The 25,648-nt window shown below is 44.4% G+C and overlaps 1 protein-coding gene and 55 non-coding genes across 56 annotated transcripts; 1 reads left to right on the top strand and 55 right to left on the bottom strand.

The window, feature by feature from the left end:
* Positions 1 to 341: 341 nt before the first annotated feature.
* On the bottom strand, positions 342 to 414 carry TRNAF-GAA (transfer RNA phenylalanine (anticodon GAA)). Its single transcript has one exon. It is a non-coding gene; the product is annotated as a tRNA-Phe (tRNA).
* A 247-nt stretch (positions 415 to 661) lies between these two features.
* TRNAF-GAA (transfer RNA phenylalanine (anticodon GAA)) lies at positions 662 to 734 on the bottom strand. The gene has a single exon. It is a non-coding gene; the product is annotated as a tRNA-Phe (tRNA).
* A 574-nt stretch (positions 735 to 1,308) lies between these two features.
* TRNAL-CAA (transfer RNA leucine (anticodon CAA)) lies at positions 1,309 to 1,381 on the bottom strand. The gene has a single exon. It is a non-coding gene; the product is annotated as a tRNA-Leu (tRNA).
* Positions 1,382 to 1,630: 249 nt separating this feature from the next.
* On the bottom strand, positions 1,631 to 1,703 carry TRNAF-GAA (transfer RNA phenylalanine (anticodon GAA)). Its single transcript has one exon. It is a non-coding gene; the product is annotated as a tRNA-Phe (tRNA).
* Positions 1,704 to 1,954: 251 nt separating this feature from the next.
* On the bottom strand, positions 1,955 to 2,027 carry TRNAF-GAA (transfer RNA phenylalanine (anticodon GAA)). Its single transcript has one exon. It is a non-coding gene; the product is annotated as a tRNA-Phe (tRNA).
* Positions 2,028 to 2,276: 249 nt separating this feature from the next.
* On the bottom strand, positions 2,277 to 2,349 carry TRNAF-GAA (transfer RNA phenylalanine (anticodon GAA)). The gene has a single exon. It is a non-coding gene; the product is annotated as a tRNA-Phe (tRNA).
* Positions 2,350 to 2,600: 251 nt separating this feature from the next.
* TRNAL-CAA (transfer RNA leucine (anticodon CAA)) lies at positions 2,601 to 2,673 on the bottom strand. The gene has a single exon. It is a non-coding gene; the product is annotated as a tRNA-Leu (tRNA).
* Positions 2,674 to 2,924: 251 nt separating this feature from the next.
* TRNAF-AAA (transfer RNA phenylalanine (anticodon AAA)) lies at positions 2,925 to 2,997 on the bottom strand. The gene has a single exon. It is a non-coding gene; the product is annotated as a tRNA-Phe (tRNA).
* A 250-nt stretch (positions 2,998 to 3,247) lies between these two features.
* On the bottom strand, positions 3,248 to 3,320 carry TRNAF-GAA (transfer RNA phenylalanine (anticodon GAA)). The gene has a single exon. It is a non-coding gene; the product is annotated as a tRNA-Phe (tRNA).
* A 574-nt stretch (positions 3,321 to 3,894) lies between these two features.
* Positions 3,895 to 3,967, bottom strand: TRNAF-GAA (transfer RNA phenylalanine (anticodon GAA)). The gene has a single exon. It is a non-coding gene; the product is annotated as a tRNA-Phe (tRNA).
* A 247-nt stretch (positions 3,968 to 4,214) lies between these two features.
* On the bottom strand, positions 4,215 to 4,287 carry TRNAF-GAA (transfer RNA phenylalanine (anticodon GAA)). The gene has a single exon. It is a non-coding gene; the product is annotated as a tRNA-Phe (tRNA).
* Positions 4,288 to 5,185: 898 nt separating this feature from the next.
* Positions 5,186 to 5,258, bottom strand: TRNAF-GAA (transfer RNA phenylalanine (anticodon GAA)). Its single transcript has one exon. It is a non-coding gene; the product is annotated as a tRNA-Phe (tRNA).
* Positions 5,259 to 5,509: 251 nt separating this feature from the next.
* On the bottom strand, positions 5,510 to 5,582 carry TRNAL-CAA (transfer RNA leucine (anticodon CAA)). The gene has a single exon. It is a non-coding gene; the product is annotated as a tRNA-Leu (tRNA).
* A 251-nt stretch (positions 5,583 to 5,833) lies between these two features.
* On the bottom strand, positions 5,834 to 5,906 carry TRNAF-AAA (transfer RNA phenylalanine (anticodon AAA)). The gene has a single exon. It is a non-coding gene; the product is annotated as a tRNA-Phe (tRNA).
* Positions 5,907 to 6,801: 895 nt separating this feature from the next.
* TRNAL-CAA (transfer RNA leucine (anticodon CAA)) lies at positions 6,802 to 6,874 on the bottom strand. Its single transcript has one exon. It is a non-coding gene; the product is annotated as a tRNA-Leu (tRNA).
* A 249-nt stretch (positions 6,875 to 7,123) lies between these two features.
* On the bottom strand, positions 7,124 to 7,196 carry TRNAF-GAA (transfer RNA phenylalanine (anticodon GAA)). The gene has a single exon. It is a non-coding gene; the product is annotated as a tRNA-Phe (tRNA).
* A 251-nt stretch (positions 7,197 to 7,447) lies between these two features.
* Positions 7,448 to 7,520, bottom strand: TRNAF-GAA (transfer RNA phenylalanine (anticodon GAA)). The gene has a single exon. It is a non-coding gene; the product is annotated as a tRNA-Phe (tRNA).
* A 249-nt stretch (positions 7,521 to 7,769) lies between these two features.
* Positions 7,770 to 7,842, bottom strand: TRNAF-GAA (transfer RNA phenylalanine (anticodon GAA)). The gene has a single exon. It is a non-coding gene; the product is annotated as a tRNA-Phe (tRNA).
* A 251-nt stretch (positions 7,843 to 8,093) lies between these two features.
* On the bottom strand, positions 8,094 to 8,166 carry TRNAL-CAA (transfer RNA leucine (anticodon CAA)). Its single transcript has one exon. It is a non-coding gene; the product is annotated as a tRNA-Leu (tRNA).
* A 251-nt stretch (positions 8,167 to 8,417) lies between these two features.
* Positions 8,418 to 8,490, bottom strand: TRNAF-AAA (transfer RNA phenylalanine (anticodon AAA)). The gene has a single exon. It is a non-coding gene; the product is annotated as a tRNA-Phe (tRNA).
* A 250-nt stretch (positions 8,491 to 8,740) lies between these two features.
* TRNAF-GAA (transfer RNA phenylalanine (anticodon GAA)) lies at positions 8,741 to 8,813 on the bottom strand. Its single transcript has one exon. It is a non-coding gene; the product is annotated as a tRNA-Phe (tRNA).
* Positions 8,814 to 9,387: 574 nt separating this feature from the next.
* On the bottom strand, positions 9,388 to 9,460 carry TRNAF-GAA (transfer RNA phenylalanine (anticodon GAA)). Its single transcript has one exon. It is a non-coding gene; the product is annotated as a tRNA-Phe (tRNA).
* Positions 9,461 to 9,707: 247 nt separating this feature from the next.
* On the bottom strand, positions 9,708 to 9,780 carry TRNAF-GAA (transfer RNA phenylalanine (anticodon GAA)). The gene has a single exon. It is a non-coding gene; the product is annotated as a tRNA-Phe (tRNA).
* A 574-nt stretch (positions 9,781 to 10,354) lies between these two features.
* TRNAL-CAA (transfer RNA leucine (anticodon CAA)) lies at positions 10,355 to 10,427 on the bottom strand. Its single transcript has one exon. It is a non-coding gene; the product is annotated as a tRNA-Leu (tRNA).
* A 251-nt stretch (positions 10,428 to 10,678) lies between these two features.
* Positions 10,679 to 10,751, bottom strand: TRNAL-CAA (transfer RNA leucine (anticodon CAA)). The gene has a single exon. It is a non-coding gene; the product is annotated as a tRNA-Leu (tRNA).
* A 251-nt stretch (positions 10,752 to 11,002) lies between these two features.
* TRNAC-GCA (transfer RNA cysteine (anticodon GCA)) lies at positions 11,003 to 11,075 on the bottom strand. Its single transcript has one exon. It is a non-coding gene; the product is annotated as a tRNA-Cys (tRNA).
* A 247-nt stretch (positions 11,076 to 11,322) lies between these two features.
* On the bottom strand, positions 11,323 to 11,395 carry TRNAF-GAA (transfer RNA phenylalanine (anticodon GAA)). The gene has a single exon. It is a non-coding gene; the product is annotated as a tRNA-Phe (tRNA).
* A 249-nt stretch (positions 11,396 to 11,644) lies between these two features.
* TRNAF-GAA (transfer RNA phenylalanine (anticodon GAA)) lies at positions 11,645 to 11,717 on the bottom strand. Its single transcript has one exon. It is a non-coding gene; the product is annotated as a tRNA-Phe (tRNA).
* Positions 11,718 to 11,965: 248 nt separating this feature from the next.
* TRNAF-GAA (transfer RNA phenylalanine (anticodon GAA)) lies at positions 11,966 to 12,038 on the bottom strand. The gene has a single exon. It is a non-coding gene; the product is annotated as a tRNA-Phe (tRNA).
* Positions 12,039 to 12,290: 252 nt separating this feature from the next.
* TRNAL-CAA (transfer RNA leucine (anticodon CAA)) lies at positions 12,291 to 12,363 on the bottom strand. The gene has a single exon. It is a non-coding gene; the product is annotated as a tRNA-Leu (tRNA).
* Positions 12,364 to 12,557: 194 nt separating this feature from the next.
* On the bottom strand, positions 12,558 to 12,630 carry TRNAF-GAA (transfer RNA phenylalanine (anticodon GAA)). Its single transcript has one exon. It is a non-coding gene; the product is annotated as a tRNA-Phe (tRNA).
* A 250-nt stretch (positions 12,631 to 12,880) lies between these two features.
* On the bottom strand, positions 12,881 to 12,953 carry TRNAF-GAA (transfer RNA phenylalanine (anticodon GAA)). Its single transcript has one exon. It is a non-coding gene; the product is annotated as a tRNA-Phe (tRNA).
* Positions 12,954 to 13,202: 249 nt separating this feature from the next.
* TRNAF-GAA (transfer RNA phenylalanine (anticodon GAA)) lies at positions 13,203 to 13,275 on the bottom strand. The gene has a single exon. It is a non-coding gene; the product is annotated as a tRNA-Phe (tRNA).
* Positions 13,276 to 13,523: 248 nt separating this feature from the next.
* On the bottom strand, positions 13,524 to 13,596 carry TRNAF-GAA (transfer RNA phenylalanine (anticodon GAA)). The gene has a single exon. It is a non-coding gene; the product is annotated as a tRNA-Phe (tRNA).
* Positions 13,597 to 13,844: 248 nt separating this feature from the next.
* Positions 13,845 to 13,917, bottom strand: TRNAL-CAA (transfer RNA leucine (anticodon CAA)). Its single transcript has one exon. It is a non-coding gene; the product is annotated as a tRNA-Leu (tRNA).
* A 249-nt stretch (positions 13,918 to 14,166) lies between these two features.
* TRNAF-GAA (transfer RNA phenylalanine (anticodon GAA)) lies at positions 14,167 to 14,239 on the bottom strand. The gene has a single exon. It is a non-coding gene; the product is annotated as a tRNA-Phe (tRNA).
* An 897-nt stretch (positions 14,240 to 15,136) lies between these two features.
* On the bottom strand, positions 15,137 to 15,209 carry TRNAF-GAA (transfer RNA phenylalanine (anticodon GAA)). The gene has a single exon. It is a non-coding gene; the product is annotated as a tRNA-Phe (tRNA).
* A 250-nt stretch (positions 15,210 to 15,459) lies between these two features.
* Positions 15,460 to 15,532, bottom strand: TRNAF-GAA (transfer RNA phenylalanine (anticodon GAA)). The gene has a single exon. It is a non-coding gene; the product is annotated as a tRNA-Phe (tRNA).
* Positions 15,533 to 15,782: 250 nt separating this feature from the next.
* Positions 15,783 to 15,855, bottom strand: TRNAF-GAA (transfer RNA phenylalanine (anticodon GAA)). Its single transcript has one exon. It is a non-coding gene; the product is annotated as a tRNA-Phe (tRNA).
* A 251-nt stretch (positions 15,856 to 16,106) lies between these two features.
* TRNAF-GAA (transfer RNA phenylalanine (anticodon GAA)) lies at positions 16,107 to 16,179 on the bottom strand. Its single transcript has one exon. It is a non-coding gene; the product is annotated as a tRNA-Phe (tRNA).
* A 250-nt stretch (positions 16,180 to 16,429) lies between these two features.
* TRNAF-GAA (transfer RNA phenylalanine (anticodon GAA)) lies at positions 16,430 to 16,502 on the bottom strand. The gene has a single exon. It is a non-coding gene; the product is annotated as a tRNA-Phe (tRNA).
* A 249-nt stretch (positions 16,503 to 16,751) lies between these two features.
* TRNAL-CAA (transfer RNA leucine (anticodon CAA)) lies at positions 16,752 to 16,824 on the bottom strand. The gene has a single exon. It is a non-coding gene; the product is annotated as a tRNA-Leu (tRNA).
* Positions 16,825 to 17,722: 898 nt separating this feature from the next.
* On the bottom strand, positions 17,723 to 17,795 carry TRNAF-GAA (transfer RNA phenylalanine (anticodon GAA)). The gene has a single exon. It is a non-coding gene; the product is annotated as a tRNA-Phe (tRNA).
* Positions 17,796 to 18,045: 250 nt separating this feature from the next.
* TRNAF-GAA (transfer RNA phenylalanine (anticodon GAA)) lies at positions 18,046 to 18,118 on the bottom strand. Its single transcript has one exon. It is a non-coding gene; the product is annotated as a tRNA-Phe (tRNA).
* A 249-nt stretch (positions 18,119 to 18,367) lies between these two features.
* On the bottom strand, positions 18,368 to 18,440 carry TRNAF-GAA (transfer RNA phenylalanine (anticodon GAA)). Its single transcript has one exon. It is a non-coding gene; the product is annotated as a tRNA-Phe (tRNA).
* A 251-nt stretch (positions 18,441 to 18,691) lies between these two features.
* TRNAF-GAA (transfer RNA phenylalanine (anticodon GAA)) lies at positions 18,692 to 18,764 on the bottom strand. The gene has a single exon. It is a non-coding gene; the product is annotated as a tRNA-Phe (tRNA).
* Positions 18,765 to 19,014: 250 nt separating this feature from the next.
* On the bottom strand, positions 19,015 to 19,087 carry TRNAF-GAA (transfer RNA phenylalanine (anticodon GAA)). The gene has a single exon. It is a non-coding gene; the product is annotated as a tRNA-Phe (tRNA).
* A 251-nt stretch (positions 19,088 to 19,338) lies between these two features.
* TRNAL-CAA (transfer RNA leucine (anticodon CAA)) lies at positions 19,339 to 19,411 on the bottom strand. The gene has a single exon. It is a non-coding gene; the product is annotated as a tRNA-Leu (tRNA).
* Positions 19,412 to 19,661: 250 nt separating this feature from the next.
* Positions 19,662 to 19,734, bottom strand: TRNAF-GAA (transfer RNA phenylalanine (anticodon GAA)). The gene has a single exon. It is a non-coding gene; the product is annotated as a tRNA-Phe (tRNA).
* A 250-nt stretch (positions 19,735 to 19,984) lies between these two features.
* TRNAF-GAA (transfer RNA phenylalanine (anticodon GAA)) lies at positions 19,985 to 20,057 on the bottom strand. Its single transcript has one exon. It is a non-coding gene; the product is annotated as a tRNA-Phe (tRNA).
* A 250-nt stretch (positions 20,058 to 20,307) lies between these two features.
* Positions 20,308 to 20,380, bottom strand: TRNAF-GAA (transfer RNA phenylalanine (anticodon GAA)). The gene has a single exon. It is a non-coding gene; the product is annotated as a tRNA-Phe (tRNA).
* Positions 20,381 to 20,629: 249 nt separating this feature from the next.
* TRNAF-GAA (transfer RNA phenylalanine (anticodon GAA)) lies at positions 20,630 to 20,702 on the bottom strand. The gene has a single exon. It is a non-coding gene; the product is annotated as a tRNA-Phe (tRNA).
* Positions 20,703 to 20,952: 250 nt separating this feature from the next.
* TRNAF-GAA (transfer RNA phenylalanine (anticodon GAA)) lies at positions 20,953 to 21,025 on the bottom strand. Its single transcript has one exon. It is a non-coding gene; the product is annotated as a tRNA-Phe (tRNA).
* Positions 21,026 to 21,275: 250 nt separating this feature from the next.
* On the bottom strand, positions 21,276 to 21,348 carry TRNAF-GAA (transfer RNA phenylalanine (anticodon GAA)). Its single transcript has one exon. It is a non-coding gene; the product is annotated as a tRNA-Phe (tRNA).
* Positions 21,349 to 21,598: 250 nt separating this feature from the next.
* Positions 21,599 to 21,671, bottom strand: TRNAF-GAA (transfer RNA phenylalanine (anticodon GAA)). Its single transcript has one exon. It is a non-coding gene; the product is annotated as a tRNA-Phe (tRNA).
* Positions 21,672 to 21,902: 231 nt separating this feature from the next.
* Positions 21,903 to 24,954, top strand: LOC142814705 (uncharacterized). The gene is made up of 2 exons (XM_075893891.1): positions 21,903 to 21,997; positions 22,081 to 24,954. The coding sequence occupies exon 2, from the start codon at positions 22,120 to 22,122 to the stop codon at positions 23,776 to 23,778; it is 1,659 nt and encodes a 552-aa protein (XP_075750006.1). The 5' UTR covers positions 21,903 to 21,997; positions 22,081 to 22,119; the 3' UTR covers positions 23,779 to 24,954.
* Positions 24,955 to 25,648: the final 694 nt, after the last annotated feature.

Here is a 25,648-nt window from a genome sequence, read left to right as displayed (position 1 = left end):
ACAAAAATGTGCTTTGGACGCGGAAACCCGGGATCGAACAAGGAAGCTTTAGATCTTCATTCTAACGCTCTCCCAACTGAGCTATTTCGGCAGACGGGAGAAGAGTGAAAGCGGGATTCAACAGTTTTTGCGTTTCGGTAAAACCGCTTTATTTTAGCTGTTGCACATTATTACATGTCTTTCACGCTGTTCCGGTTCTTTTGCAACGCCTACTGCTGCGATGCAATCTGAATCAGCATTTTTTTATCAAGCATGTGTGTTCACCTGCGTAATCGTTTCACTCATTAGAATATTTGCAAAATACTTGCATACCGACAGATTTACCAAAAATGTGCTTTGGACGCCGAAACCCGGGATCGAACCAGGGACCTTTAGATCTTCAGTCTAACGCTCTCCCAACTGAGCTATTTCGGCAGAAGGGAGAAGAGTGAAAGCGGGATTCAACAGTTCTTGCGTTTCGGTAAAACCGCTTTATTTTAGCTGTTGCACATTATTACAAGTCTTTACGCTGTTCCAGTTCTTTCGCAACGCCTACTGCCGCGGTACAATCTGAATCAGCATTTTTTTCAAGCATGTGTGTTCACCTGCGTAATCGTTTCACTCGTTAGAATTATTGCAAAATACTTGCATACCGACAGATTTAACAAAAATGTGCTTTGGACGCCGCAACCCGGGATCGAACCAGGGACCTTTAGATCTTCAGTCTAACGCTCTCCCAACTGAGCTATTTTGGCAGACGGGAGAAGAGTGAAAGCGGGATTCAACGGTTCTTGCGTTTCGGTAAAACCGCTCTATTTTAGCTGTTGCACATTATTACATGTTTTTCACGATTTTTCCGGTTCTTTTGCAACGCCTACTGCCACGATGCATTCTGAATCAGCATTTTTTATCAAGCATGTGTGTTCACCTGCGTAATCGTTTCACTCGTTAGAATTATTGCAAAATACTTGCATACCGACAGATTTAACAAAAATGTGCTTTGGACGAAGAAACCCGGGATCGAACCAGGAACCTTTAGATCTTCAGTCTAACGCTCTCCCAACTGAGCTATTTCGGCAGACAGGAGAAGAGTGAAAGCGGCATTCAAGAGTTCTTGCGTTTCGGTAAAACCGCTTTATTTTAGCTGTTGCACATTATTACATGTTTTTCACGCTGTTCCGGTGCTTTTGCAACGCCTACTGCCGCGATGCATTCTGAATCAGCATTTTTTTATCAAGCATGCGTGTTCACCTGCGCAACCGTTTCACTGGTTAGAATTATTGCAAAATACTTGCATACCGACAGATTTAACAAAAAAAGTGCTTTGGACGCCGAAACCCAGTGTCGAACCAGGGACCTTTAGATCTTGAGTCCAACGCTCTCCCAACTGAGCTATTTCGGCAGACGGGAGAAGAGTGAAAGCGGGATTCAACAGTTCTTGCGTTTCGGTAAAACCGCTTGATTTTGGCTGTTGCACATTATTACTTATCTTTCACGCTGTTCCGGTTCTTTTGCAACACCTACTGCCGCGATGCATTCTGAATCAGCATTTTTTATCAAGCATGTGTGTTCACCTGCGTAATCGTTTCACTCGTTAGAATTATTGCAAAATACTTGCATACCGACAGATTTAACAAAAATGTGCTTTGGACGCCAAAACCCGGGATCGAACCAGGGACCTTTAGATCTTCAGTCTAACGCTCTCCCAACTGAGCTATTTCGGCAGACGGGAGAAGAGTGAAAGCAGGATTCAACAGTTTTTGCGTTTCGGTAAAACCGCTTTAATTTAGCTGTTGCACATTATTACACGTCTTTCACGCTGTTCCGGTTTTTTTGCAACGCCTACTGCTGCGATGCAATCTGAATCAGCATTTTTTTTATTAAGCATGTGTGTTCACCTGCGTAATGGTTTCACTCGTTAGAATTATTGCAAAATAATTGCATACCGACAGATTTACCAAAAATGTGCTTTGGACGCCGCAACGCGGGATCGAACCAGGGACCTTTAGATCTTCAGTCTAACGCTCTCCCAACTGAGCTACTTCGGCAGACGGGAGAAGAGTGAAAGCGGGATTCAACAGTTCTTGCGTTTCGGTAAAACCGCTTTATTTTAGCTGTTGCACAATATTACATGTTTTTCACGCTGTTTCGGTTCTTTTGCAACACCTACTGCCGCGATGCATTCTGAATCAGCATCTTTTATCAAGCATGTGTGTTCACCTGCGTAATCGTTTCACTCGTTAGAATCATTGCAAAATACTTGCATACCGACAGATTTAACAAAAATGTGCTTTGGACGCCGAAACCCGGGATCGAACCAGGGACCTTTAGATCTTCAGTCTAACGCTCTCCCAACTGAGCTATTTCAGCAGACAGGAGAAGAGTGAAAGCGGGATTCAACAGTTCTTTCGTTTCGGTAAAACCGCTTTATTTTAGCCGTTGCACATTATTACATGTCTTTCACGATGTTCCGGTGCTTTTGCAACGCCTACTGCCGCGATGCATTCTGAATCAGCATTTTTTTATCAAGCATGCGTGTTCCCCTGCGCAACCGTTTCACTCGTTAGAATTATTGCAAAATACTTGCATATCGACAGACTTAACAAAAAAAGTGCTTTGGACGCCGAAACCCGGTATCGAACCAGGGACCTTTAGATATTGAGTCTAACACTCTCCCAACTGAGCTATTTCGGCAGACGGGAGAAGAGTGAAAGCGGGATTCAACAGTTCTTGCGTTTCGGTAAAACCACTTTATTTTGGCTGTTGCACATTATTACTTGTCTTTCACGCCGTTCCGGTTCTTTTGCAACGCCTACTGCCGCGATGCATTCTGAATCAGCATTTTTTTATCAAGCATGTGTGTTCACCTGCGTGACTGTTTCACTCGTTAGAATTCATGCAAAATACTTGTATACCGACAGACTTAACAAAAAAAGTGCTTTGGACGCCGTAACCCGGGATCGAGCCAAGGACCTTTGGATCTTTAGTCTAACGCTCTCCCAACTGAGCTATTTCGGCAGACGGGAGAAGAGTGAAAGCGGGATTCAACAGTTCTTGCATTTCGGTAAAACCGCTTTATTTTAGCTGTTGCACATTATTACATGTCTTTCACGCTGTTCCGGTTCTTTTGCAACGCCTACTGCCGCGATGCATTCTGAATCAGCCTTTTTTTAACAAGCATGTGTGTTCACCTGCGTAATCGTTTCACTCGTTAGAATTATTGCAAAACACTTGCATACCGACAGATTTAACAAAAATGTGTTTTGGACGCCGAAACCCGGGATCGAACCAGGGATCTTTAGATCTTCAGTCTAACGCTGTCCCAACTGAGCTATTTCGGCAGACGGGAGAAGAGTGAAAGCGGGATTCAACAGTTCTTGCGTTTCGGTAAAACCGCTTTATTTTAGCTGTTGCACATTATTACATGTTTTTCACGTTGTTCCGGTTCTTTTGCAACGCCTACTGCCGCGATGCATTCTGAATCAGCATTTTTTTATCAAGCATGTGTGTTCACCTGCGTAACCGTTTCACTCGTTAGAATTATTGCAAAATACTTGCATACCGACAGATTTAACAAAAATGTGCTTTGGACGCGGAAACCCGGGATTGAACAAGGGAGCTTTAGATCTTCATTCTAACGCTCTCCCAACTGAGCTATTTCGGCAGACGGGAGAAGAGTGAAAGCGGGATTCAACAGTTTTTGCATTTCGGTAAAACCGCTTTATTTTAGCTGTTGCACATTATTACATGTCTTTCACGCTGTTCCGGTTCTTTTGCAACGCCTACTGCTGCGATGCAATCTGAATCAGCATTTTTTTTATCAAGCATGTGTGTTCACCTGCGTAATCGTTTCACTCGTTAGAATAATTGCAAAATACTTGCATACCGACAGATTTACCAAAAATGTGCTTTGGACGCCGAAACCCGGGATCGAACCAGGGACCTTTAGATCTTCAGTCTAACGCTCTCCCAACAGAGCTATTTCGGCAGAAGGGAGAAGAGTGAAAGCGGGATTCAACAGTTCTTGCGTTTCGGTAAAACCGCTTTATTTTAGCTGTTGCACATTATTACAAGTCTTTACGCTGTTCCAGTTCTTTCGCAACGCCTACTGCCGCGGTACAATCTGAATCAGCATTTTTTTCAAGCATGTGTGTTCACCTGCGTAATCTTTTCACTCGTTAGAATTATTGCAAAATACTTGCATACCGACAGATTTAACAAAAATGTGCTTTGGACGCCCCAACCCGGGATCGAACCAGGGAACTTTAGATCTTCAGTCTAACGCTCTCCCAACTGAGCTATTTTGGCAGACGGGAGAAGAGTGAAAGCGGGATTCAACGGTTCTTGCGTTTCGGTAAAACCGCTTTATTTTAGCTGTTGCGCATTATTACATGTTTTTGACGATTTTTCCGGTTCTTTTGCAACGCCTACTGCCACGATGCATTCTGAATCAGCATTTTTTATCAAGCATGTGTGTTCACCTGCGTAATCGTTTCACTCGTTAGAATTATTGCAAAATTCTTGCATACCGACAGATTTAACAAAAATGTGCTTTGGACGAAGAAACCCGGGATCGAACCAGGGACCTTTAGATCTTCAGTCTAACGCTCTCCCAACTGAGCTATTTCGGCAGACAGGAGAAGAGTGAAAGCGGCATTCAACAGTTCTTGCGTTTCGGTAAAACCGCTTTATTTTAGCTGTTGCACATTATTACATGTCTTTCACGCTGTTCCGGTGCTTTTGCAACGCCTACTGCCGCGATGCATTCTGAATCAGCATTTTTTTATCAAGCATGTGTGTTCACCTGCGTAACCGTTTCACTCGTTAGAATTATTGCAAAATACTTGTATACTGACAAATTTAACAAAAAAAGTGCTTTGGACGCCGAAACCCGGGATCGAGCCAAGGACCTTTGGATCTTCAGTCTAACGCTGTCCCAACTGAGCAATTTCGGCAGACGGGAGAAGAGTGAAAGCAGGATTCAACAGTTTTTGCGTTTCGGTAAAACCGTTTTATTTTAGCTGTTGCACATTATTACATGTCTTTCACGCTGTTCCGGTTCTTTTGCAACGCCTACTGCTGCGATGCAATCTGAATCAGCATTTTTTTTATTAAGCATGTGTGTTCACCTGCGTAATCGTTTCACTCGTTAGAATTATTGCAAAATACTTGCATACCGACAGATTTAACAAAAATGTGCTTTGGACGCCGCAACGCGGGATCGAACCAGGGACCTTTAGATCTTCAGTCTAACGTTCTCCCAACTGAGCTATTTCAGCAGACAGGAGAAGAGTGAAAGCGGGATTCAACAGTTCTTTCGTTTCGGTAAAACCGCTTTATTTTAGCCGTTGCACATTATTACATGTCTTTCACGCTGTTCCGGTGCTTTTGCAACGCCTACTGCCGCGATGCATTCTGAATCAGCATTTTTTTATCAAGCATGCGTGTTCCCCTGCGCAACCGTTTCACTCGTTAGAATTATTGCAAAATACTTGCATATCGACAGACTTAACAAAAAAAGTGCTTTGGACGCCGAAACCCGGTATCGAACCAGGGACCTTTAGATATTGAGTCTAACGCTCTCCCAACTGAGCTATTTCGGCAGACGGGAGAAGAGTGAAAGCGGGATTCAACAGTTCTTGCGTTTCGGTAAAACCGCTTTATTTTGGCTGTTGCACATTATTACTTGTCTTTCACGCGGTTCCGGTTCTTTTGCAACGCCTACTGCCGCGATGCATTCTGAATCAGCATTTTTTTATCAAGCATGTGTGTTCACCTGCGTAACCGTTTGACTCGTTAGAATTATTGCAAAATACTTGTATACCGACAGATTTAACAAAAAAAGTGCTTTGGACGCCGTAACCCGGGATCGAGCCAAGGACCTTTGGATCTTTAGTCTAACGCTCTCCCAACTGAGCTATTCCGGCACCCGGGAGAAGTGTGAAAGCGGGATTGAACAGTTCTTGCGTTTCGGTAAAACCGCTTTATTTTAGCTGTTGCACAATATTACATGTCTTTGACGCTCTTCCGGTTCTTTACAACGCCTACTGCCGCGATGCATTCTGAATCAGCATTTTTTATCAAGCATGTGTGTTCACCTGCGTAACCGTTTCACTCGTTAGAATTATTGCAAAATACTTGCATACCGACGGATTTAACAAAAATGTGCTTTGGACGCGGAAACCCGGGATCGAACAAGGAAGCTTTAGATCTTCAGTCTAACGCTCTCCCAACTGAGCTATTTTGGCAGACGGGAGAAGAGTGAAAGCGGGATTCAACGGTTCTTGCGTTTCGGTAAAACCGCTTTATTTTAGCTGTTGCACATTATTACATGTTTTTCACGATTTTTCCGGTTCTTTTGCAACGCCTACTGCCACGATGCATTCTGAATCAGCAATTTTTATCAAGCATGTGTGTTCACCTGCGTAATCGTTTCACTCGTTAGAATTATTGCAAAATACTTGCATACCGACAGATTTAACAAAAATGTGCTTTGGACGAAGAAACCCGGGATCGAACCAGGAACCTTTAGATCTTCAGTCTAACGCTCTCCCAACTGAGCTATTTCGGCAGACAGGAGAAGAGTGAAAGCGGCATTCAAGAGTTCTTGCGTTTCGGTAAAACCGCTTTATTTTAGCTGTTGCACATTATTACATGTTTTTCACGCTGTTCCGGTGCTTTTGCAACGCCTACTGCCGCGATGCATTCTGAATCAGCATTTTTTTATCAAGCATGCGTGTTCACCTGCGCAACCGTTTCACTGGTTAGAATTATTGCAAAATACTTGCATACCGACAGATTTAACAAAAAAAGTGCTTTGGACGCCGAAACCCAGTGTCGAACCAGGGACCTTTAGATCTTGAGTCCAACGCTCTCCCAACTGAGCTATTTCGGCAGACGGGAGAAGAGTGAAAGCGGGATTCAACAGTTCTTGCGTTTCGGTAAAACCGCTTGATTTTGGCTGTTGCACATTATTACTTATCTTTCACGCTGTTCCGGTTCTTTTGCAACACCTACTGCCGCGATGCATTCTGAATCAGCATTTTTTATCAAGCATGTGTGTTCACCTGCGTAATCGTTTCACTCGTTAGAATTATTGCAAAATACTTGCATACCGACAGATTTAACAAAAATGTGCTTTGGACGCCAAAACCCGGGATCGAACCAGGGACCTTTAGATCTTCAGTCTAACGCTCTCCCAACTGAGCTATTTCGGCAGACGGGAGAAGAGTGAAAGCAGGATTCAACAGTTTTTGCGTTTCGGTAAAACCGCTTTAATTTAGCTGTTGCACATTATTACACGTCTTTCACGCTGTTCCGGTTTTTTTGCAACGCCTACTGCTGCGATGCAATCTGAATCAGCATTTTTTTTATTAAGCATGTGTGTTCACCTGCGTAATGGTTTCACTCGTTAGAATTATTGCAAAATAATTGCATACCGACAGATTTACCAAAAATGTGCTTTGGACGCCGCAACGCGGGATCGAACCAGGGACCTTTAGATCTTCAGTCTAACGCTCTCCCAACTGAGCTACTTCGGCAGACGGGAGAAGAGTGAAAGCGGGATTCAACAGTTCTTGCGTTTCGGTAAAACCGCTTTATTTTAGCTGTTGCACAATATTACATGTTTTTCACGCTGTTTCGGTTCTTTTGCAACACCTACTGCCGCGATGCATTCTGAATCAGCATCTTTTATCAAGCATGTGTGTTCACCTCCGTAATCGTTTCACTCGTTAGAATCATTGCAAAATACTTGCATACCGACAGATTTAACAAAAATGTGCTTTGGACGCCGAAACCCGGGATCGAACCAGGGACCTTTAGATCTTCAGTCTAACGCTCTCCCAACTGAGCTATTTCAGCAGACAGGAGAAGAGTGAAAGCGGGATTCAACAGTTCTTTCGTTTCGGTAAAACCGCTTTATTTTAGCCGTTGCACATTATTACATGTCTTTCACGATGTTCCGGTGCTTTTGCAACGCCTACTGCCGCGATGCATTCTGAATCAGCATTTTTTTATCAAGCATGCGTGTTCCCCTGCGCAACCGTTTTACTCGTTAGAATTATTGCAAAATACTTGCATATCGACAGACTTAACAAAAAAAGTGCTTTGGACGCCGAAACCCGGTATCGAACCAGGGACCTTTAGATATTGAGTCTAACACTCTCCCAACTGAGCTATTTCGGCAGACGGGAGAAGAGTGAAAGCGGGATTCAACAGTTCTTGCGTTTCGGTAAAACCACTTTATTTTGGCTGTTGCACATTATTACTTGTCTTTCACGCCGTTCCGGTTCTTTTGCAACGCCTACTGCCGCGATGCATTCTGAATCAGCATTTTTTTATCAAGCATGTGTGTTCACCTGCGTGACTGTTTCACTCGTTAGAATTCATGCAAAATACTTGTATACCGACAGACTTAACAAAAAAAGTGCTTTGGACGCCGTAACCCGGGATCGAGCCAAGGACCTTTGGATCTTTAGTCTAACGCTCTCCCAACTGAGCTATTTCGGCAGACGGGAGACGAGTGAAAGCGGGATTCAACAGTTCTTGCATTTCGGTAAAACCGCTTTATTTTAGCTGTTGCACATTATTACATGTCTTTCACGCTGTTCCGGTTCTTTTGCAACGCCTACTGCCGCGATGCATTCTGAATCAACCTTTTTTTAACAAGCATGTGTGTTCACCTGCGTAATCGTTTCACTCGTTAGAATTATTGCAAAACACTTGCATACCGACAGATTTAACAAAAATGTGTTTTGGACGCCGAAACCCGGGATCGAACCAGGGATCTTTAGATCTTCAGTCTAACGCTGTCCCAACTGAGCTATTTCGGCAGACGGGAGAAGAGTGAAAGCGGGATTCAACAGTTCTTGCGTTTCGGTAAAACCGCTTTATTTTAGCTGTTGCACATTATTACATGTTTTTCACGTTGTTCCGGTTCTTTTGCAACGCCTACTGCCGCGATGCATTCTGAATCAGCATTTTTTTATCAAGCATGTGTGTTCACCTGCGTAACCGTTTCACTCGTTAGAATTATTGCAAAATACTTGCATACCGACAGATTTAACAAAAATGTGCTTTGGACGCGGAAACCCGGGATTGAACAAGGGAGCTTTAGATCTTCATTCTAACGCTCTCCCAACTGAGCTATTTCGGCAGACGGGAGAAGAGTGAAAGCGGGATTCAACAGTTTTTGCATTTCGGTAAAACCGCTTTATTTTAGCTGTTGCACATTATTACATGTCTTTCACGCTGTTCCGGTTCTTTTGCAACGCCTACTGCTGCGATGCAATCTGAATCAGCATTTTTTTTATCAAGCATGTGTGTTCACCTGCGTAATCGTTTCACTCGTTAGAATAATTGCAAAATACTTGCATACCGACAGATTTACCAAAAATGTGCTTTGGACGCCGAAACCCGGGATCGAACCAGGGACCTTTAGATCTTCAGTCTAACGCTCTCCCAACAGAGCTATTTCGGCAGAAGGGAGAAGAGTGAAAGCGGGATTCAACAGTTCTTGCGTTTCGGTAAAACCGCTTTATTTTAGCTGTTGCACATTATTACAAGTCTTTACGCTGTTCCAGTTCTTTCGCAACGCCTACTGCCGCGGTACAATCTGAATCAGCATTTTTTTCAAGCATGTGTGTTCACCTGCGTAATCTTTTCACTCGTTAGAATTATTGCAAAATACTTGCATACCGACAGATTTAACAAAAATGTGCTTTGGACGCCCCAACCCGGGATCGAACCAGGGAACTTTAGATCTTCAGTCTAACGCTCTCCCAACTGAGCTATTTTGGCAGACGGGAGAAGAGTGAAAGCGGGATTCAACGGTTCTTGCGTTTCGGTAAAACCGCTTTATTTTAGCTGTTGCGCATTATTACATGTTTTTGACGATTTTTCCGGTTCTTTTGCAACGCCTACTGCCACGATGCATTCTGAATCAGCATTTTTTATCAAGCATGTGTGTTCACCTGCGTAATCGTTTCACTCGTTAGAATTATTGCAAAATTCTTGCATACCGACAGATTTAACAAAAATGTGCTTTGGACGAAGAAACCCGGGATCGAACCAGGGACCTTTAGATCTTCAGTCTAACGCTCTCCCAACTGAGCTATTTCGGCAGACAGGAGAAGAGTGAAAGCGGCATTCAACAGTTCTTGCGTTTCGGTAAAACCGCTTTATTTTAGCTGTTGCACATTATTACATGTCTTTCACGCTGTTCCGGTGCTTTTGCAACGCCTACTGCCGCGATGCATTCTGAATCAGCATTTTTTTATCAAGCATGCGTGTTCACCTGCGCAACCGTTTCACTCGTTAGAATTATTGCAAAATACTTGCATACCGACAGATTTAACAAAAAAAGTGCTTTGGACGCCGAAACCCAGTATCGAACCAGGGACCTTTAGATCTTGAGTCCAACGCTCTCCCAACTGAGCTATTTCGGCAGACGGGAAAAGAGTGAAAGCGGGATTCAACAGTTCTTGCGTTTCGGTAAAACCGCTTTATTTTGGCTGTTGCACATTATTACTTATCTTTCACGCTGTTCCGGTTCTTTTGCAACACCTACTGCCGCGATGCATTCTGAATCAGCATTTTTTTATCAAGCATGTGTGTTCACCTGCGTAACCGTTTCACTCGTTAGAATTATTGCAAAATACTTGTATACCGACAGATTTAACAAAAAAAGTGCTTTGGACGCCGAAACCCAGTATCGAACCAGGGACCTTTAGATCTTGAGTCCAACGCTCTCCCAACTGAGCTATTTCGGCAGACGGGAAAAGAGTGAAAGCGGGATTCAACAGTTCTTGCGTTTCGGTAAAACCGCTTTATTTTGGCTGTTGCACATTATTACTTATCTTTCACGCTGTTCCGGTTCTTTTGCAACACCTACTGCCGCGATGCATTCTGAATCAGCATTTTTTTATCAAGCATGTGTGTTCACCTGCGTAACCGTTTCACTCGTTAGAATTATTGCAAAATACTTGTATACCGACAGATTTAACAAAAAACGTGCTTTGGACGCCGAAACCCGGGATCGAGCCAAGGACCTTTGGATCTGCAGTCTAACGCTCTCCCAACTGAGCTATTTCGGCAGACTGGAGAAGAGTGAAAGCGGGATTCAACAGTTCTTGCGTTTCGGTAAAACCGCTTTATTTTAGCTGTTGCACATTATTACAAGTCTTTACGCTGTTCCAGTTCTTTCGCAACGCCTACTGCCGCGGTACAATCTGAATCAGCATTTTTTTCAAGCATGTGTGTTCACCTGCGTAATCGTTTCACTCGTTAGAATTATTGCAAAATACTTGCATACCGACAGATTTAACAAAAATGTGCTTTGGACGCCGCAACCCGGGATCGAACGAGGGACCTTTAGATCTTCAGTCTAACGCTCTCCCAACTGAGCTATTTCAGCAGACGGGAGAAGAGTGAAAGCGGGATTCAACAGTTCTTGCGTTTCGGTAAAACCGCTTTATTTTAGCTGTTGCACATTATTACATGTTTTTCACGCTGTTCCGGTTCTTTTGCAACGCCTACTGCCGCGATGCATTCTGAATCAGCATTTTTTGTCAAGCATGTGTGTTCACCTGCGTAATCGTTTCACTCGTTAGAATTATTGCAAAATACTTGCATACCGACAGATTTAACAAAAATGTGCTTTGGACGCCGAAACCCGGGATCGAACCAGGGACCTTTAGATCTTCAGTCTAAGGCTCTCCCAACTGAGCTATTTCGGCAGACAGGAGAAGAGTGAAAGCGGGATTCAACAGTTGTTGCGTTTCGGTAAAACCGCTTTATTTTAGCTGTTGCACATTATTACATGTTTTTCACGCTGTTCCAGTTCTTTCGCAACGCCTACTGCCGCGGTACAATCTGAATCAGCATTTTTTTCAAGCATGTGTGTTCACCTGCGTAATCGTTTCACTCGTTAGAATTATTGCAAAATACTTGCATACCGACAGATTTAACAAAAATGTGCTTTGGACGCCGCAACCCGGGATCGAACCAGGGACCTTTAGATCTTCAGTCTAACGCTCTCCCAACTGAGCTATTTCGGCAGACGGGAGAAGAGTGAAAGCGGGATTCAACAGTTCTTGCGTTTCGGTAAAACCGCTTTATTTTAGCTGTTGCACATTATTACATGTCTTTCACGCTGTTCCGGTGCTTTTGCAACGCCTACTGCCGCGATGCATTCTGAATCATCATTTTTTTATCAAGCATGCGTGTTCACCTGCGCAACTGTTTCACTCGTTAGAATTATTGCAAAATACTTGCATACCGACAGATTTAACAAAAAAAAGTGCTTTGGACGCCGAAACCCGGTATCGAACCAGGGACCTTTAGATCTTGAGTCCAACGCGCTCCCAACTGAGCTATTTCGGCAGACGGGAGAAGAGTAAAAGCGGGATTCAACAGTTCTTGCGTTTCGGTAAAACCGCTTTATTTTGGCTGTTGCACATTATTACTTGTCTTTCACGCTGTTCCGGTTCTTTTGCAACGCCCACTGCCGCGATGCATTCTGAATCAGCATTTTTTTATCAAGCATGTGTGTTCACCTGCGTAACCGTTTCTTTGGACGCAGAAACCCGGGATGGAACCAAGGATCTTTAGATCTTCAGTCTAACGCTGTCCCAACTGAGCTATTTCGGCAAACGGGAGAAGAGTGAAAGCGGGATTCAACAGTTCTTGCGTTTCGGTAAAACCGCTTTATTTTAGCTGTTGCACATTAATACATGTTTTTCACGCTGTTCCGGTTCTTTTGCAACGCCTACTGCCGCGATGCATTCTGAATCAGCATTTTTTTATCAAGCATGTGTGCTTACCTGCGTAACCGTTTCACTTGTTAGAATTATTGCAAAACACTTGCATACTGACAGATTTAATAAAAATGTGCTTTGGACGCCGAAACCCGGGATCGAACCAGGGACCTTTAGATCTTCAGTCTAAGGCTCTCCCAACTGAGCTATTTCGGCAGACAGGAGAAGAGTGAAAGCGGGATTCAACAGTTTTTGCGTTTCGGTAAAACCGCTTTATTTTAGCTGTTGCACATTATTACATGTTTTTCACGCTTTTCCGGTTCTTTTGCAACGCCTACTGCTGCGATGCATTCTGAATCAGCATTTTTTATCAAGCATGTGTGTTCACCTGCGTAATCGTTTCACTCGTTAGAATTATTGCAAAATACTTGCATACCGACAGACTTAACAAAAATGTGCTTTGGACGCCGAAACCCGGGATCAAGCCAAGGACATTTGGATCTTCAGTCTAACGCTCTCCCAACTGAGCTATTTCGGCAGACGGGAGAAGATTGAAAGCGGGATTCAACATTTCTTGCGTTTCGGTAAAACCGCTTTATTTTAGCTGTTGCACATTATTACAAGTCTTTACGCTGTTCCGGTTCTTTCGCAACGCCTACTGCCGCGATGCATTCTGAATCAGCATTTTTTATCAAGGATGTGTGTTCACCTGCGTAACCGTTTCACTCGTTAGAATTATTGCAAAATACTTGCATACCGACAGATTTAACAAAAATGTGCTTTGGACGCCGAAACCCGAGATCGAACCAGGGACCTTTAGATCTTCAGTCTAACGCTCTCCCAACTGAGCTATTTCGGCAGACGGGAAAAGAGTGAAAGCGGGATTCAACAGTTCTTGCGTTTCGGTAAAACCGCTTTATTTTAGCTGTTGCACATTATTACAAGTCTTTACGCTGTTCCAGTTCATTCGCAACGCCTACTGCCGCGGTACAATCTGAATCAGCATTTTTTTCAAGCATGTGTGTTCACCTGCGTAATCGTTTCACTCGTTAGAATTATTGTAAAATACTTGCATAACGACAGATTTAACAAAAAACGTGCTTTGGACGCCGAAACCCGGTATCGAACCAGGGACCTTTAGATCTTGAGTCCAATGCTCTCCCAACTGAGCTATTTCGGCAGACGGGAGAAGAGTGAAAGCGGGATTCAACAGTTCTTGCGTTTCGGTAAAACCGCTTTATTTTAGCTGTTGCACATTATTACACGTCTTTCACGCTGTTTCGGTTCTTTTGCAACGCCTACTGCCGCGATGCATTCTGAATCAGCATTTTTTATCAAGCATGTGTGTTCACCTGCGTAATCGTTTCACTCGTTAGAATTATTGCAAAACACTTGCATACCGACATATTTAACAAAAATGTGCTTTGGACGCCGAAACCCGGGATCGAACCAGGGATCTTTAGATCTTCAGTCTAACGCTGTCCCAACTGAGCAATTTCGGCAGACGGGAGAAGAGTGAAAGCGGGATTCAACAGTTCTTGCGTTTCAGTAAAACCACTTTATTTTAGCTGTTGCACATTATTACATGTTTTTCACGCTGTTCCGGTTCTTTTGCAACCCCTACTGCCGCGATGCATTCTGAATCAGCATTTTTTTATCAAGCATGTGTGTTCACCTGCGTAACCGTTTCACTCGTTAGAATTATTGCAAAATACTTGCATACCGACAGATTTAAGAAAATTGTGCTTTGGACGCGGAAACCCGGGATCGAACAAGGGAGTTTTAGATCTTCATTCTAACGTTCTCCCAACTGAGCTATATCGGCAGACGGGAGAAGAGCGAAAGCGGGATTCAACAGTTCTTGCGTATCGGTGAAACCGCTTTATTTTAGCTGTTGCACATTATTACATGTCTTTCACGCTGTTCCGGTTCTTTTGCAACGCCTACTGCCGCGATGCATTCTGAATCAGCATTTTTTTATCAAGCATGTGTGTTCACTTGCGTAACCCTTTCACTCGTTAGAATTATTGCAAAATACTTGTATTCCGACAGATTTAACAAAAAAAGTGCTTTGGACGCCGAACCCCGGGATCAGGCCAAGGACCTTTGGATCTTCAGTCTAACGCTCTCCCAACTGAGCTATTTCGGCAGACGGGAGAAGAGTGAAAGCGGGATTCAACAGTTCTTGCGTTTCGGTAAAACCGCTTTATTTTAGCTGTTGCACATTATTACATGTCTTTCACGCTGTTCCGGTTCTTTTGCAACGCCTACTGCCGCGATGCATTCTGAATCAGCATTTTTTTATCAAGCATGTGTGTTCACCTGCGTAATCGTTTCACTCGTTAGAATTATTGCAAAATACTCTCATACCGACAGATTTAGCAAAAATGTGCTTTGAACGCCGAAACCCGGGGTCGAACCATGGACCTTTAGATCTTCAGTCTAACGCTCTCCCAATGGAGCTATTTCGGCAGACGGGAGAAGAGTGAAAGCGGGATTCAACAGTTCTTGCGTTTCGGTAAAACCGCTTTATTTTAGATGTTGCACATTATTACATGTCTTTCACGCTGTTCCGGTTCTTTTGCAACGCCTACTGTCGCGATGCATTCTGAATCAGCAGTTTTTTATCAAGCATGTGTGTTCGCCTGCGTAACCGTTTCACTCGTTAGAATTATCGCAAAATACTTGCATACCGACAGATTTAACAAAAAAGTGCTTTGGACGCCGAAACCCGGGATTGAATCAGGGACCTTTAGATCTTCAGTCTAACGCTCTCCCAACTGAGCTATTTCGGCAGACGGGAGAATAGTGAAAGCGGGATTCAACAGTTCTTGCGTTTCGGTAAAACCGCTTTATTTTAGCTGTTGCACATTATTACAACTCTTTCACGCTGTTCCGGTTCTTTTGCAACGCCTACTGTCGCGATGCATTCTGAATCAGCATTTTTTTATCAAGCATGTGTGTTCACCTGCGTAATCGTTTCACTCGATAGAATTATTGCAAAATACTTGCATACCGACAGATTTAACAAAAATGTGCTTTGGACGCCAAAACCCGGGATCGAACCAGGGACCTTTAGATCTTCAGTCTAACGCTTTCCCAACTGAGCTATTTCGGCAGACGGGAGAAGAGTGAAAGCGGGATTCAACAGTTTTTGCGTTTCGGTAAAACCGCTTTATTTTAGCTGTTGCACATTATTACATGTCTTTCACGTTGTTCTGGTTCTTTTGCAACGCCTACTGCTGCGATGCAATCTGAATCAGCATTTTTTTTATCAAGCATGTGTGTTCACCTGCGTAATCGTTTCACTCGTTAGAATTATTGCAAAATACTTGCATACCGACAGATTTACCAAAAATGTGCTTTGAACGCCGACACCCGGGATCGAGCCAAGGACCTTTGGATCTTCAGTCTAACGCTCTCCCAACTGAGCTATTTCGGCAGACGGGAGAAGAGTGAAAGCGGGATTCAACAATTCTTGCATTTCTGTAAAACCGCTTTATTTTAGCTGTTGCACATTATTACATGTCTTTCACGCTGTTCCGGTTCTTTTGCAACGCCTACTGTCGCGATGCATTCTGAATCAGCAGTTTTTTATCAAGCATGTGTGTTCGCCTGCGTAACCGTTTCACTCGTTAGAATTATCGCAAAATACTTGCATACCGACAGATTTAACAAAAAAGCGCTTTGGACGCCGAAACCCGGGATTGAATCAGGGACCTTTAGATCTTCAGTCTAACGCTCTCCCAACTGAGCTATTTCGGCAGACGGGAGAATAGTGAAAGCGGGATTCAACAGTTCTTGCGTTTCGGTAAAACCGCTTTATTTTAGCTGTTGCACATTATTACAACTCTTTCACGCTGTTCCAGTTCATTCGCAACGCCTACTGCCGCCGTACAATCTGAATCAGCATTTTTTTCAAGCATGTGTGTTCACCTGCGTAATCGTTTCACTCGTTAGAATTATTGTAAAATACTTGCATAACGACAGATTTAACAAAAAACCTGCTTTGGACGCCGAAACCCGGTATCGAACCAGGGACCTTTAGATCTTGAGTCCAATGCTCTCCCAACTGAGCTATTTCGGCAGACGGGAGAAGAGTGAAAGCGGGATTCAACAGTTCTTGCGTTTCGGTAAAACCGCTTTATTTTGGCTGTTGCACATTATTACTTGTCTTTCACGCTGTTCCGGTTCTTTTGCAACGCCTACTGCCGCGATGCATTCTGAATCAGCATTTTTTTATCAAGCATGTGTGTTCACCTGCGTAACCGTTTCACTCGTTAGAATTATTGCAAAATACTTGTATACTGACAAATTTAACAAAAAAAGTGCTTTGGACGCCGAAACCCGGGATCGAGCCAAGGACCTTTGGATCTTCAGTCTAACGCTGTCCCAACTGAGCAATTTCGGCAGACGGGAGAAGAGCGAAAGCGGGATTCAACAGTTCTTGCGTATCGGTGAAACCGCTTTATTTTAGCTGTTGCACATTATTACATGTCTTTCACGCTGTTCCGGTTCTTTTGCAACGCCTACTGCCGCGATGCATTCTGAATCAGCATTTTTTTATCAAGCATGTGTGTTCACTTGCGTAACCCTTTCACTCGTTAGAATTATTGCAAAATACTTGTATTCCGACAGATTCAACAAAAAAAGTGCTTTGGACGCCGAACCCCGGGATCAGGCCAAGGACCTTTGGATCTTCAGTCTAACGCTCTCCCAACTGAGCTATTTCGGCAGACGGGAGAAGAGTGAAAGCGGGATTCAACAGTTCTTGCGTTTCGGTAAAACCGCTTTATTTCAGCTGTTGCACATTATTACATGTCTTTCAGGCTGTTCCGTTTCTTTTGCAACGCCTACTGCCGCGATGCATTCTGAATCAGCATTTTTTTATCAAGCATGTGTGTTCACCTGCGTAATCGTTTCACTCGTTAAAATTATTGCAAAATACTCTCATACCGACAGATTTAGCAAAAATGTGCTTTGAACGCCGAAACCCGGGGTCGAACCATGGACCTTTAGATCTTCAGTCTAACGCTCTCCCAATGGAGCTATTTCGGCAGACGGGAGAAGAGTGAAAGCGGGATTCAACAGTTCTTGCGTTTCGGTAAAACCGCTTTATTTTAGCTGTTGCACATTATTACATGTCTTTCACGCTGTTCCGGTTCTTTTGCAACGCCTACTGTCGCGATGCATTCTGAATCAGCAGTTTTTTATCAAGCATGTGTGTTCGCCTGCGTAACCGTTTCACTCGTTAGAATTATCGCAAAATACTTGCATACCGACAGATTTAACAAAAAAGTGCTTTGGACGCCGAAACCCGGGATTGAATCAGGGACCTTTAGATCTTCAGTCTAACGCTCTCCCAACTGAGCTATTTCGGCAGACGGGTGAATAGTGAAAGCGGGATTCAACAGTTCTTGCGTTTCGGTAAACCGCTTTATTTTAGCTGTTGCACATTATTACAACTCTTTCACGCTGTTCCGGTTCTTTTGCAACGCCTACTGTCGCGATGCATTCTGAATCAGCATTTTTTTATCAAGCATGTGTGTTCACCTGCGTAATCGTTTCACTCGATAGAATTATTGCAAAATACTTGCATACCGACAGATTTAACAAAAATGTGCTTTGGACGCCAAAACCCGGGATCGAACCAGGGACCTTTAGATCTTCAGTCTAACGCTTTCCCAACTGAGCTATTTCGGCAGACGGGAGAAGAGTGAAAGCGGGATTCAACAGTTTTTGCGTTTCGGTAAAACCGCTTTATTTTAGCTGTTGCACATTATTACATGTCTTTCACGTTGTTCTGGTTCTTTTGCAACGCCTACTGCTGCGATGCAATCTGAATCAGCATTTTGTTTATCAAGCATGTGTGTTCACCTGCGTAATCGTTTCACTCGTTAGAATTATTGCAAAATACTTGCATACCGACAGATTTACCAAAAATGTGCTTTGAACGCCGACACCCGGGATCGAACCAGGGACCTTTAGATCTTCAGTCTAATGCTCTCCCAACTGAGCTATTTCGGCAGAAGGGAGAAGAGTGAAAGCGGGATTCAACAGTTCTTGCGTTTCGGTAAAACCGCTTTATTTTAGCTGTTGCACATTATTACATGTTTTTCACGTTGTTCTGGTTCTTTTGCAACGCCTACTGCCGCGATGCATTCTGAATCAGCATTTTTTTATCAAGCATGTGTGTTCACCTGCGTAACCGTTTCACTCGTTAGAATTATTGCAAAATACTGGTATACCGACAGATTTAACAAAAAAGTGCTTTGGACGCCGAAACCCGGGATCGAGCCAAGGACCTTTGGATCTTCAGTCTAACGCTCTCCCAACTGAGCTATTTCGGCAGACAGGAGAAGAGTGAAAGCGGGATTCAACAGTTCTTGCGTTTCGGTAAAACCGCTTTATTTTAGCTGTTGCACATTATTACATGTCTTTCACGCTGTTCCGGTGCTTTTGCAACGCCTACTGCCGCGATGCATTCTGAATCAGCATTTTTTTATCAAGCATGCGTGTTCACCTGCGCAACCGTTTCACTCGCTAGAATTATTGCAAAATACTTGCATACCGACAGATTTAACAAAAAAAGTGCTTTGGACGCCGAAACCCGGTATCGAACCAGTGACCTTTAGATATTGAGTCCAACGCTCTCCCAACTGAGCTATTTCGGCAGACGGGAGAAGAGTGAAAGCGGGATTCAACAGTTCTTGCGTTTCGGTAAAACCGCTTTATTTTGGCTGTTGCACATTATTACTTGTCTTTCACGCTGTTCCGGTTCTTTTGCAACGCCTACTGCCGCGATGCATTCTGAATCAGCATTTTTTTAACAAGCATGTGTGTTCACCTGCGTAACCGTTTCACTCGTTAGAATTATTGCAAAATACTTGTATACCGACAGATTTAACAAAAAAGTGTTTTGGACGCCGAAACCCGGGATCGAGCCAAGGACCTTTGGATCTTCAGTCTAACGCTCTCCCAACTGAGCTATTTCGGCAGACGGGAGAAGAGTGAAAGCGGGATTCAACAGTTCTTGCGTTTCGGTAAAACCGCCTTATTTTAGCTGTTGCACATTATTACATGTCTTTCACGCTGTTCCGGTTCTTTTGCAACGCCTACTGCCGCGATGCATTCTGAATCAGCATTTTTTTATCAAGCATGTGTGTTCACCTGCGTAACCGTTTCACTCGTTAGAATTATTGCAAAATACTTGCATACCGACAGATTTAACAAAAATGTGCTTTGGACGTGGAAACCCGGGATCGAACAAGGGACCTTTAGATCTTCAGTCTAACGCTCTCCCAACTGAGCTATTTCTGCAGACGGGAGAAGAGTGAAAGCGTGATTCAAGAGTTCTTGCGTTTCGGTGAAACCGCTTTATTTTAGCTGTTGCACATTATTACATGTCTTTCACGCTGTTCCGGTTCTTTTGCAACGCCTACTGCCGCGATGCATTCTGAATCAGCGTTTTTTTAACAAGCATGTGTGTTCACCTGCGTAATCGTTTCACTCGTTAGAATTATTGCAAAATACTTCCATACCGACAGATTTAACAAAAATGTGCTTTGGACGCCGAAACCCGGGATTGAACCAGGGACCTTTAAATCTTCAGTCTAACGCTCTCCCAACTGAGCTATTTCGGCAGACGGGAGAAGAGTGAAAGCGGGATTCAACAGTTCTTGCGTTTCAGTAAAACCGCTTTATTTTAGCTGTTGCACATTATTACATGTCTTTCACGCTGTTCCGGTTCTTTTGCAACGCCTACTGCCGCGATCCATTCTGAATCAGCATTTTTTATCAAGCATGTGTGCTCACCTGCGTAACCGTTTCACTCGTTAGAATTATTGCAAAATACTTGCATACCGACAGATTTAACAAAAGTGTGCTTTGGACGCCGAAACCCGGGATTGAACCAGGGACCTTTGGATCTTCAGTCTAACGCTCTCCCAACTGAGCTATTTCGGCAGACGGGAGAAGAGTGAAAGCGGGATTCAACAGTTCTTGCGTTTCGGTAAAACCGCTTTATTTTTGCTGTTGCACATTATTACATGTCTTTCACGCTGTTCCGGTTCTTTTCCAACGCCTACTGCCACGATGCATTCTGAATCAGCATTTTTTTATCAAGCATGTGTGTTCACCTGCGTAACCGTTTCACTCGTTAGAATTATTGAAAAATACTTGCATACCGACAGATTTAACAAAAATGTGCTTTGGACGCGGAAACCCGGGATCGAACAAGGGACCTTTAAATCTTCAGTCTAACGCTCTCCCAACTGAGCTATTTCGGCAGACGGGAGAAGAGTGAAAGCGGGATTCAACAGTTCTTGCGTTTCGGTAAAACCGCTTTATTTTAGCTGTTGCACAATATTACATGTCTTTCACGCTGTTCCGGTTCTTTTGCAACGCCAACTGCCGCGATGCATTCTGAATCAGCATTTTTTTATCAAGCATGTGTGTTCACCTGCGTAACCGTTTCACTCATTAGAATTATTGCAAAATACTTGCATACCGACAGATTTAACAAAAATGTGCTTTGGACGTGGAAACCCGGGATCGAACAAGGGACCTTTAGATTTTCAGTCTAACGCTCTCCCAACTGAGCTATTTCTGCAGACGGGAGAAGAGTGAAAGCGTGATTCAAGAGTTCTTGCGTTTCGGTGAAACCGCTTTATTTTAGCTGTTGCGCATTATTACATGTCTTTCACGCTGTTCCGGTTCTTTTGCAATGCCTACTGCCGCGATGCATTCTGAATCAGCGTTTTTTTAACAAGCATGTGTGTTCACCTGCGTAATCGTTTCACTCGTTAGAATTATTGCAAAATACTTGCATACCGACAGATTTAACAAAAATGTGCTTTGGACGCCGAAACCCGGGATTGAACCAGGGACCTTTAAATCTTCAGTCTAACGCTCTCCCAACTGAGCTATTTCGGCAGACGGGAGAAGAGTGAAAGCGGGATTCAACAGTTCTTGCGTTTCAGTAAAACCGCTTTATTTTAGCTGTTGCACATTATTACATGTCTTTCACGCTGTTCCGGTTCTTTTGCAACGCCTACTGCCGCGATCCATTCTGAATCAGCATTTTTTATCAAGCATGTGTGCTCACCTGCGTAACCGTTTCACTCGTTAGAATTATTGCAAAATGAGACGCGTCTTGATCCCGATCAAACGCTGACGTGTGTACGTTTGGCTCCGGCTACTTACCGTGTTATGACCACCTCTTCAGGTCCTTGGACCCTGGATCACACATCACACCAACTGTAAGTGGACCTGGCACCCACTCGACACCTTGTTGGGATGTGATAATGCTCCTTGAGAACAGTGCTGACTGTTTATTGTTCAGCTCGACCGCTTCCGCGCTAGGCCTAACCGCCGGCCTAGTATGAGTGGAGGCGCCCAGCGCGACGCGGCCAGCGTCGCAGCGGGCGTCGCTGCTGGAGGCGACGCCGCTCGCTCATGGCGTGCTCTACATGCTGACCTTCGTCCCACTGGTTCATCGGCTGACACCTGCGCAGCGGATCTGAAGAAACCATCTTCATGGGAGCCTAAACCTCCACCACTGCCCGATGCGGACTACAAGGTGATTCTTCGGATACGCGGGGGTCTCGACTGTACCAAGTTGCACCCCTGTGTCTTACGACAACTCGTTCTCAAAGCAGTTGGACTTCCCATCAGCAGCCCTGATCAAATCAGGGTCAATCCCACCAGTCACACAGTGCTCGTGAGTACGTCAAGCATGGACCGAGCAGATTTATACCACAACATCCGGACCTTAAAGTTCAACGGAGTCCCCTACGAAGTCGTCACCCACGTTGCCGACCCTGTAGATTCTTGTCGTGGAAGGTTTCATCTCCCTCTGGATTACGCTGACGAGGAAATCCTTCCAACCCTCCAAAGATGTAATCCAGCCATGACCATTGGGGCCGCTCGCCGACTGAGCACCACCGAAACCATCTTGGTTGTTTTCCGTGGCACGCACGTCCCTTTTTACATCAACTACGAAGGCTGCACGCTTCGCTGCCGCCCATTCCGACTGAAGGTGGAAGCCTGCACCCGTTGCCGAAAAATTGGACATCGCCAGGATGTCTGCCCCTCTACTCCCGATGCAATCTGTCACAAGTGCGGACTGAAGGATTCCTCAATGGACCATGAATGTGAACCCGTCTGTGTCGTGTGTGGTGGAGCTCACATCACCGGTTCCCCATTGTGCAAACAGCGTTACAAGACTAAGACACCTAAATACCAGACACCTAAGCCCTCAGAAGTTCCATCATCCCGGACACCGAGCCTTAATCGCTCGCAAGAGCGTGGCCCACAGCGAGGTCGCAGCAAGAGCAAGAGGCGGGGCCCAAACTCGACTCCCAAAGAACTTGACTTCCCGACCCAGTCAACGAACCCCCATTCCACCAGTCATCTGCCAAACCCATTAAAGGTAAGCTGGGCACAGGCAGCTTCCTCTAACTGCTCCTTATCTCAAAACATTAGCCTAGAAAAAGTTCTAGCTGAAAACGCTAGCCTCAAGGCAGAAATTCAAAAGTTAAAGCTCGAGCTACAATCCCGAATGCCCCTTAGCAATCTATCGCAGCATTCCGAACCACGATCTTTCATTCCTGCTCAATCGCCCCCTGCTGTTGAACCCACGATACCTCTTCCTCCTACTGACATGGACACTACAATGCCTCGAGACACCTCCCAGCTGCCACCCTCAAATAAGCGCAAAACCCCTGCCACACCACGCGAAGAAGAATCTCTCAGCGACACAGTTCTAACTCTTAACGATAGGATAAACGCCCTCGAAAATAAAACACAGAAGAAATTCGCCGTCATTGAAAGTAAGATTTCTCACATAGAGAGCAGATTCACAGCTCAGGAGACGGGCCAAGCTGCCATAAATGACAAACTTGACAAGTTTCTAGATTTTGTACAAACTCAAATGCAGCAGACCACTGCATGGATTGCGGCCGTCACGGCCAATAATCCAAATATAGCCGTACCCGCCTTCTCTCCTACACCCCCTCCCGACAATGGCTGCAAACCCTAATCGCTCGAACTTTGTAGTATGGCAATGGAACTGCAGGGGGTTCCGCAAAAAGAAAGCGACTCTTCAACAATATTTGGCCTCCTGCCCCAAACCCCCTGCAGTCATTGCCCTACAAGAGACCCACGGAAACATAACTTTTCCCGGTTACAGTGTACACCAAACTAAATCTCTAAATTCTCCCGATACTGCAATATTAACGCAAAAACATTTGACGGTAACTCACTCTAATTTCGACGGCGTCGATGTGGAGCACAACTTTTTGGAGGTCCTTCCTTGTAAAACTCAAGAATCGCCTTTATACGTATTAAACGTCTATAGTAGGCCACAGGCGAAACACCATCGCTTCAATACTCTCTTTGCCCGAGCCATTGCGGCCGCGAAACATCACCCTCTCCTAATACTTGGTGATTTTAATGCACCAAATCAAGTATGGGGCCACTCTGTTTCTACACCCAAGGGTAAGGCTTTGTGGGTTCACATACAGGATCACCGCCTCACCCTCCACAACAATATAGACATGCCCACTAGATTAGGTAATAGTGTAGCTAAAGATACATCTCCCGATCTTACACTCAGCCATCGCGTTCACTTTGTCACATGGACCAACCTGAACATTAACTTCGGTAGTGACCACTACATTATTCAAACTACCATACACTTCCGACACAAACCTTTAGCTCCCAAGCGCCTGAGCCTTATTAACTGGAACAAGTTTCGCGAGGCCCGTCACTGCTCGGCGCCTACTGAGATAGATGATATCTCGGAATGGGTACAGCAATTGCACACTGACACAAAAACGCATACCACCATGTTACCACCTGATACGCCTTTTACAATAGTTGACACCCGACTTCTTCACATGTGGGAAGCTAAGCAATCTCTCCTCAAACGCTGGAAGAAGAGGCGACACAATCGCCGACTGAGACTGAGAATTGCGAGACTCGATTTGCAAATTCAGGACTATGCCATACAGCTTGCTTGTCAACAATGGACCCAGAAATGCGAAAGCATGCATGGCCACCTAGACAGCAAGATGACATGGCAGCTCCTGCGGCATTTATTAGACCCTACCATATCACGTACCGCAAATAATCATCACATTAACAAACTACTTCACTCGCACAAAGGTAACTTAAACACTCTTTTTAATGATCTTCGCGACAAACACCTACCCAGCGCGTATCAATACGATGCACCTGACTATATCGGACAACCAAATGATGATCTCAATAGCCCCATAACGGAGGCTGAGGTTAGACACGCGCTTGCGAACCTTCGCACCTCATCTGCACCAGGCCCTGACCTCGTCAATAATAAACTTCTCCGCAACTTAGATGAAAACTCAATTATAGCCCTCACTAAATTTTTTAACCACTGCTTCGACACTTCTACCTTGCCGGCTGCGTGGAAGGACGCCAGAGTTATTTTCATACCAAAACCTGGTAAGCCCATAAACACAGCCAACCTACGTCCGATTTCCCTCACTTCATGCATCGGAAAAACACTTGAACATGTAATCCTCAACCGCCTTAGCAAATTTATAGAAGAACACAACTTATACCCTCACGAAATGATAGGCTTCCGTAAATCTCTTTCCAGTCAAGATGTCATGCTTCGACTGAAGCATGACATCATTACCCCTAACTCTAGCCTCGATACTCAAGCAATTCTCAGTCTCGATCTCCATGGGGCTTTTAACAACGTCAGCCACACTGCCATATTGAGTGAACTGAGCGCTATAGGCGTTGGTAAAAAGATTCATGATTACATATCTGCGTTCCTTTCGAACCGTACGGCAACTATTTACATTGGGTCTGAACACTCTTGTTCTTACTCCTTGGGGAGTTTCGGCACACCTCAAGGATCAGTG

Source organism: Rhipicephalus microplus, chromosome 4, assembly GCF_043290135.1.
Source record: "Rhipicephalus microplus isolate Deutch F79 chromosome 4, USDA_Rmic, whole genome shotgun sequence".
In the NCBI taxonomy this organism is placed as follows: Eukaryota; Metazoa; Arthropoda; class Arachnida; order Ixodida; family Ixodidae; genus Rhipicephalus; species Rhipicephalus microplus.
The sequence above is the reverse complement of the archived record's forward strand: the minus strand, read 5'-3'. Positions and strand labels throughout refer to the sequence as shown.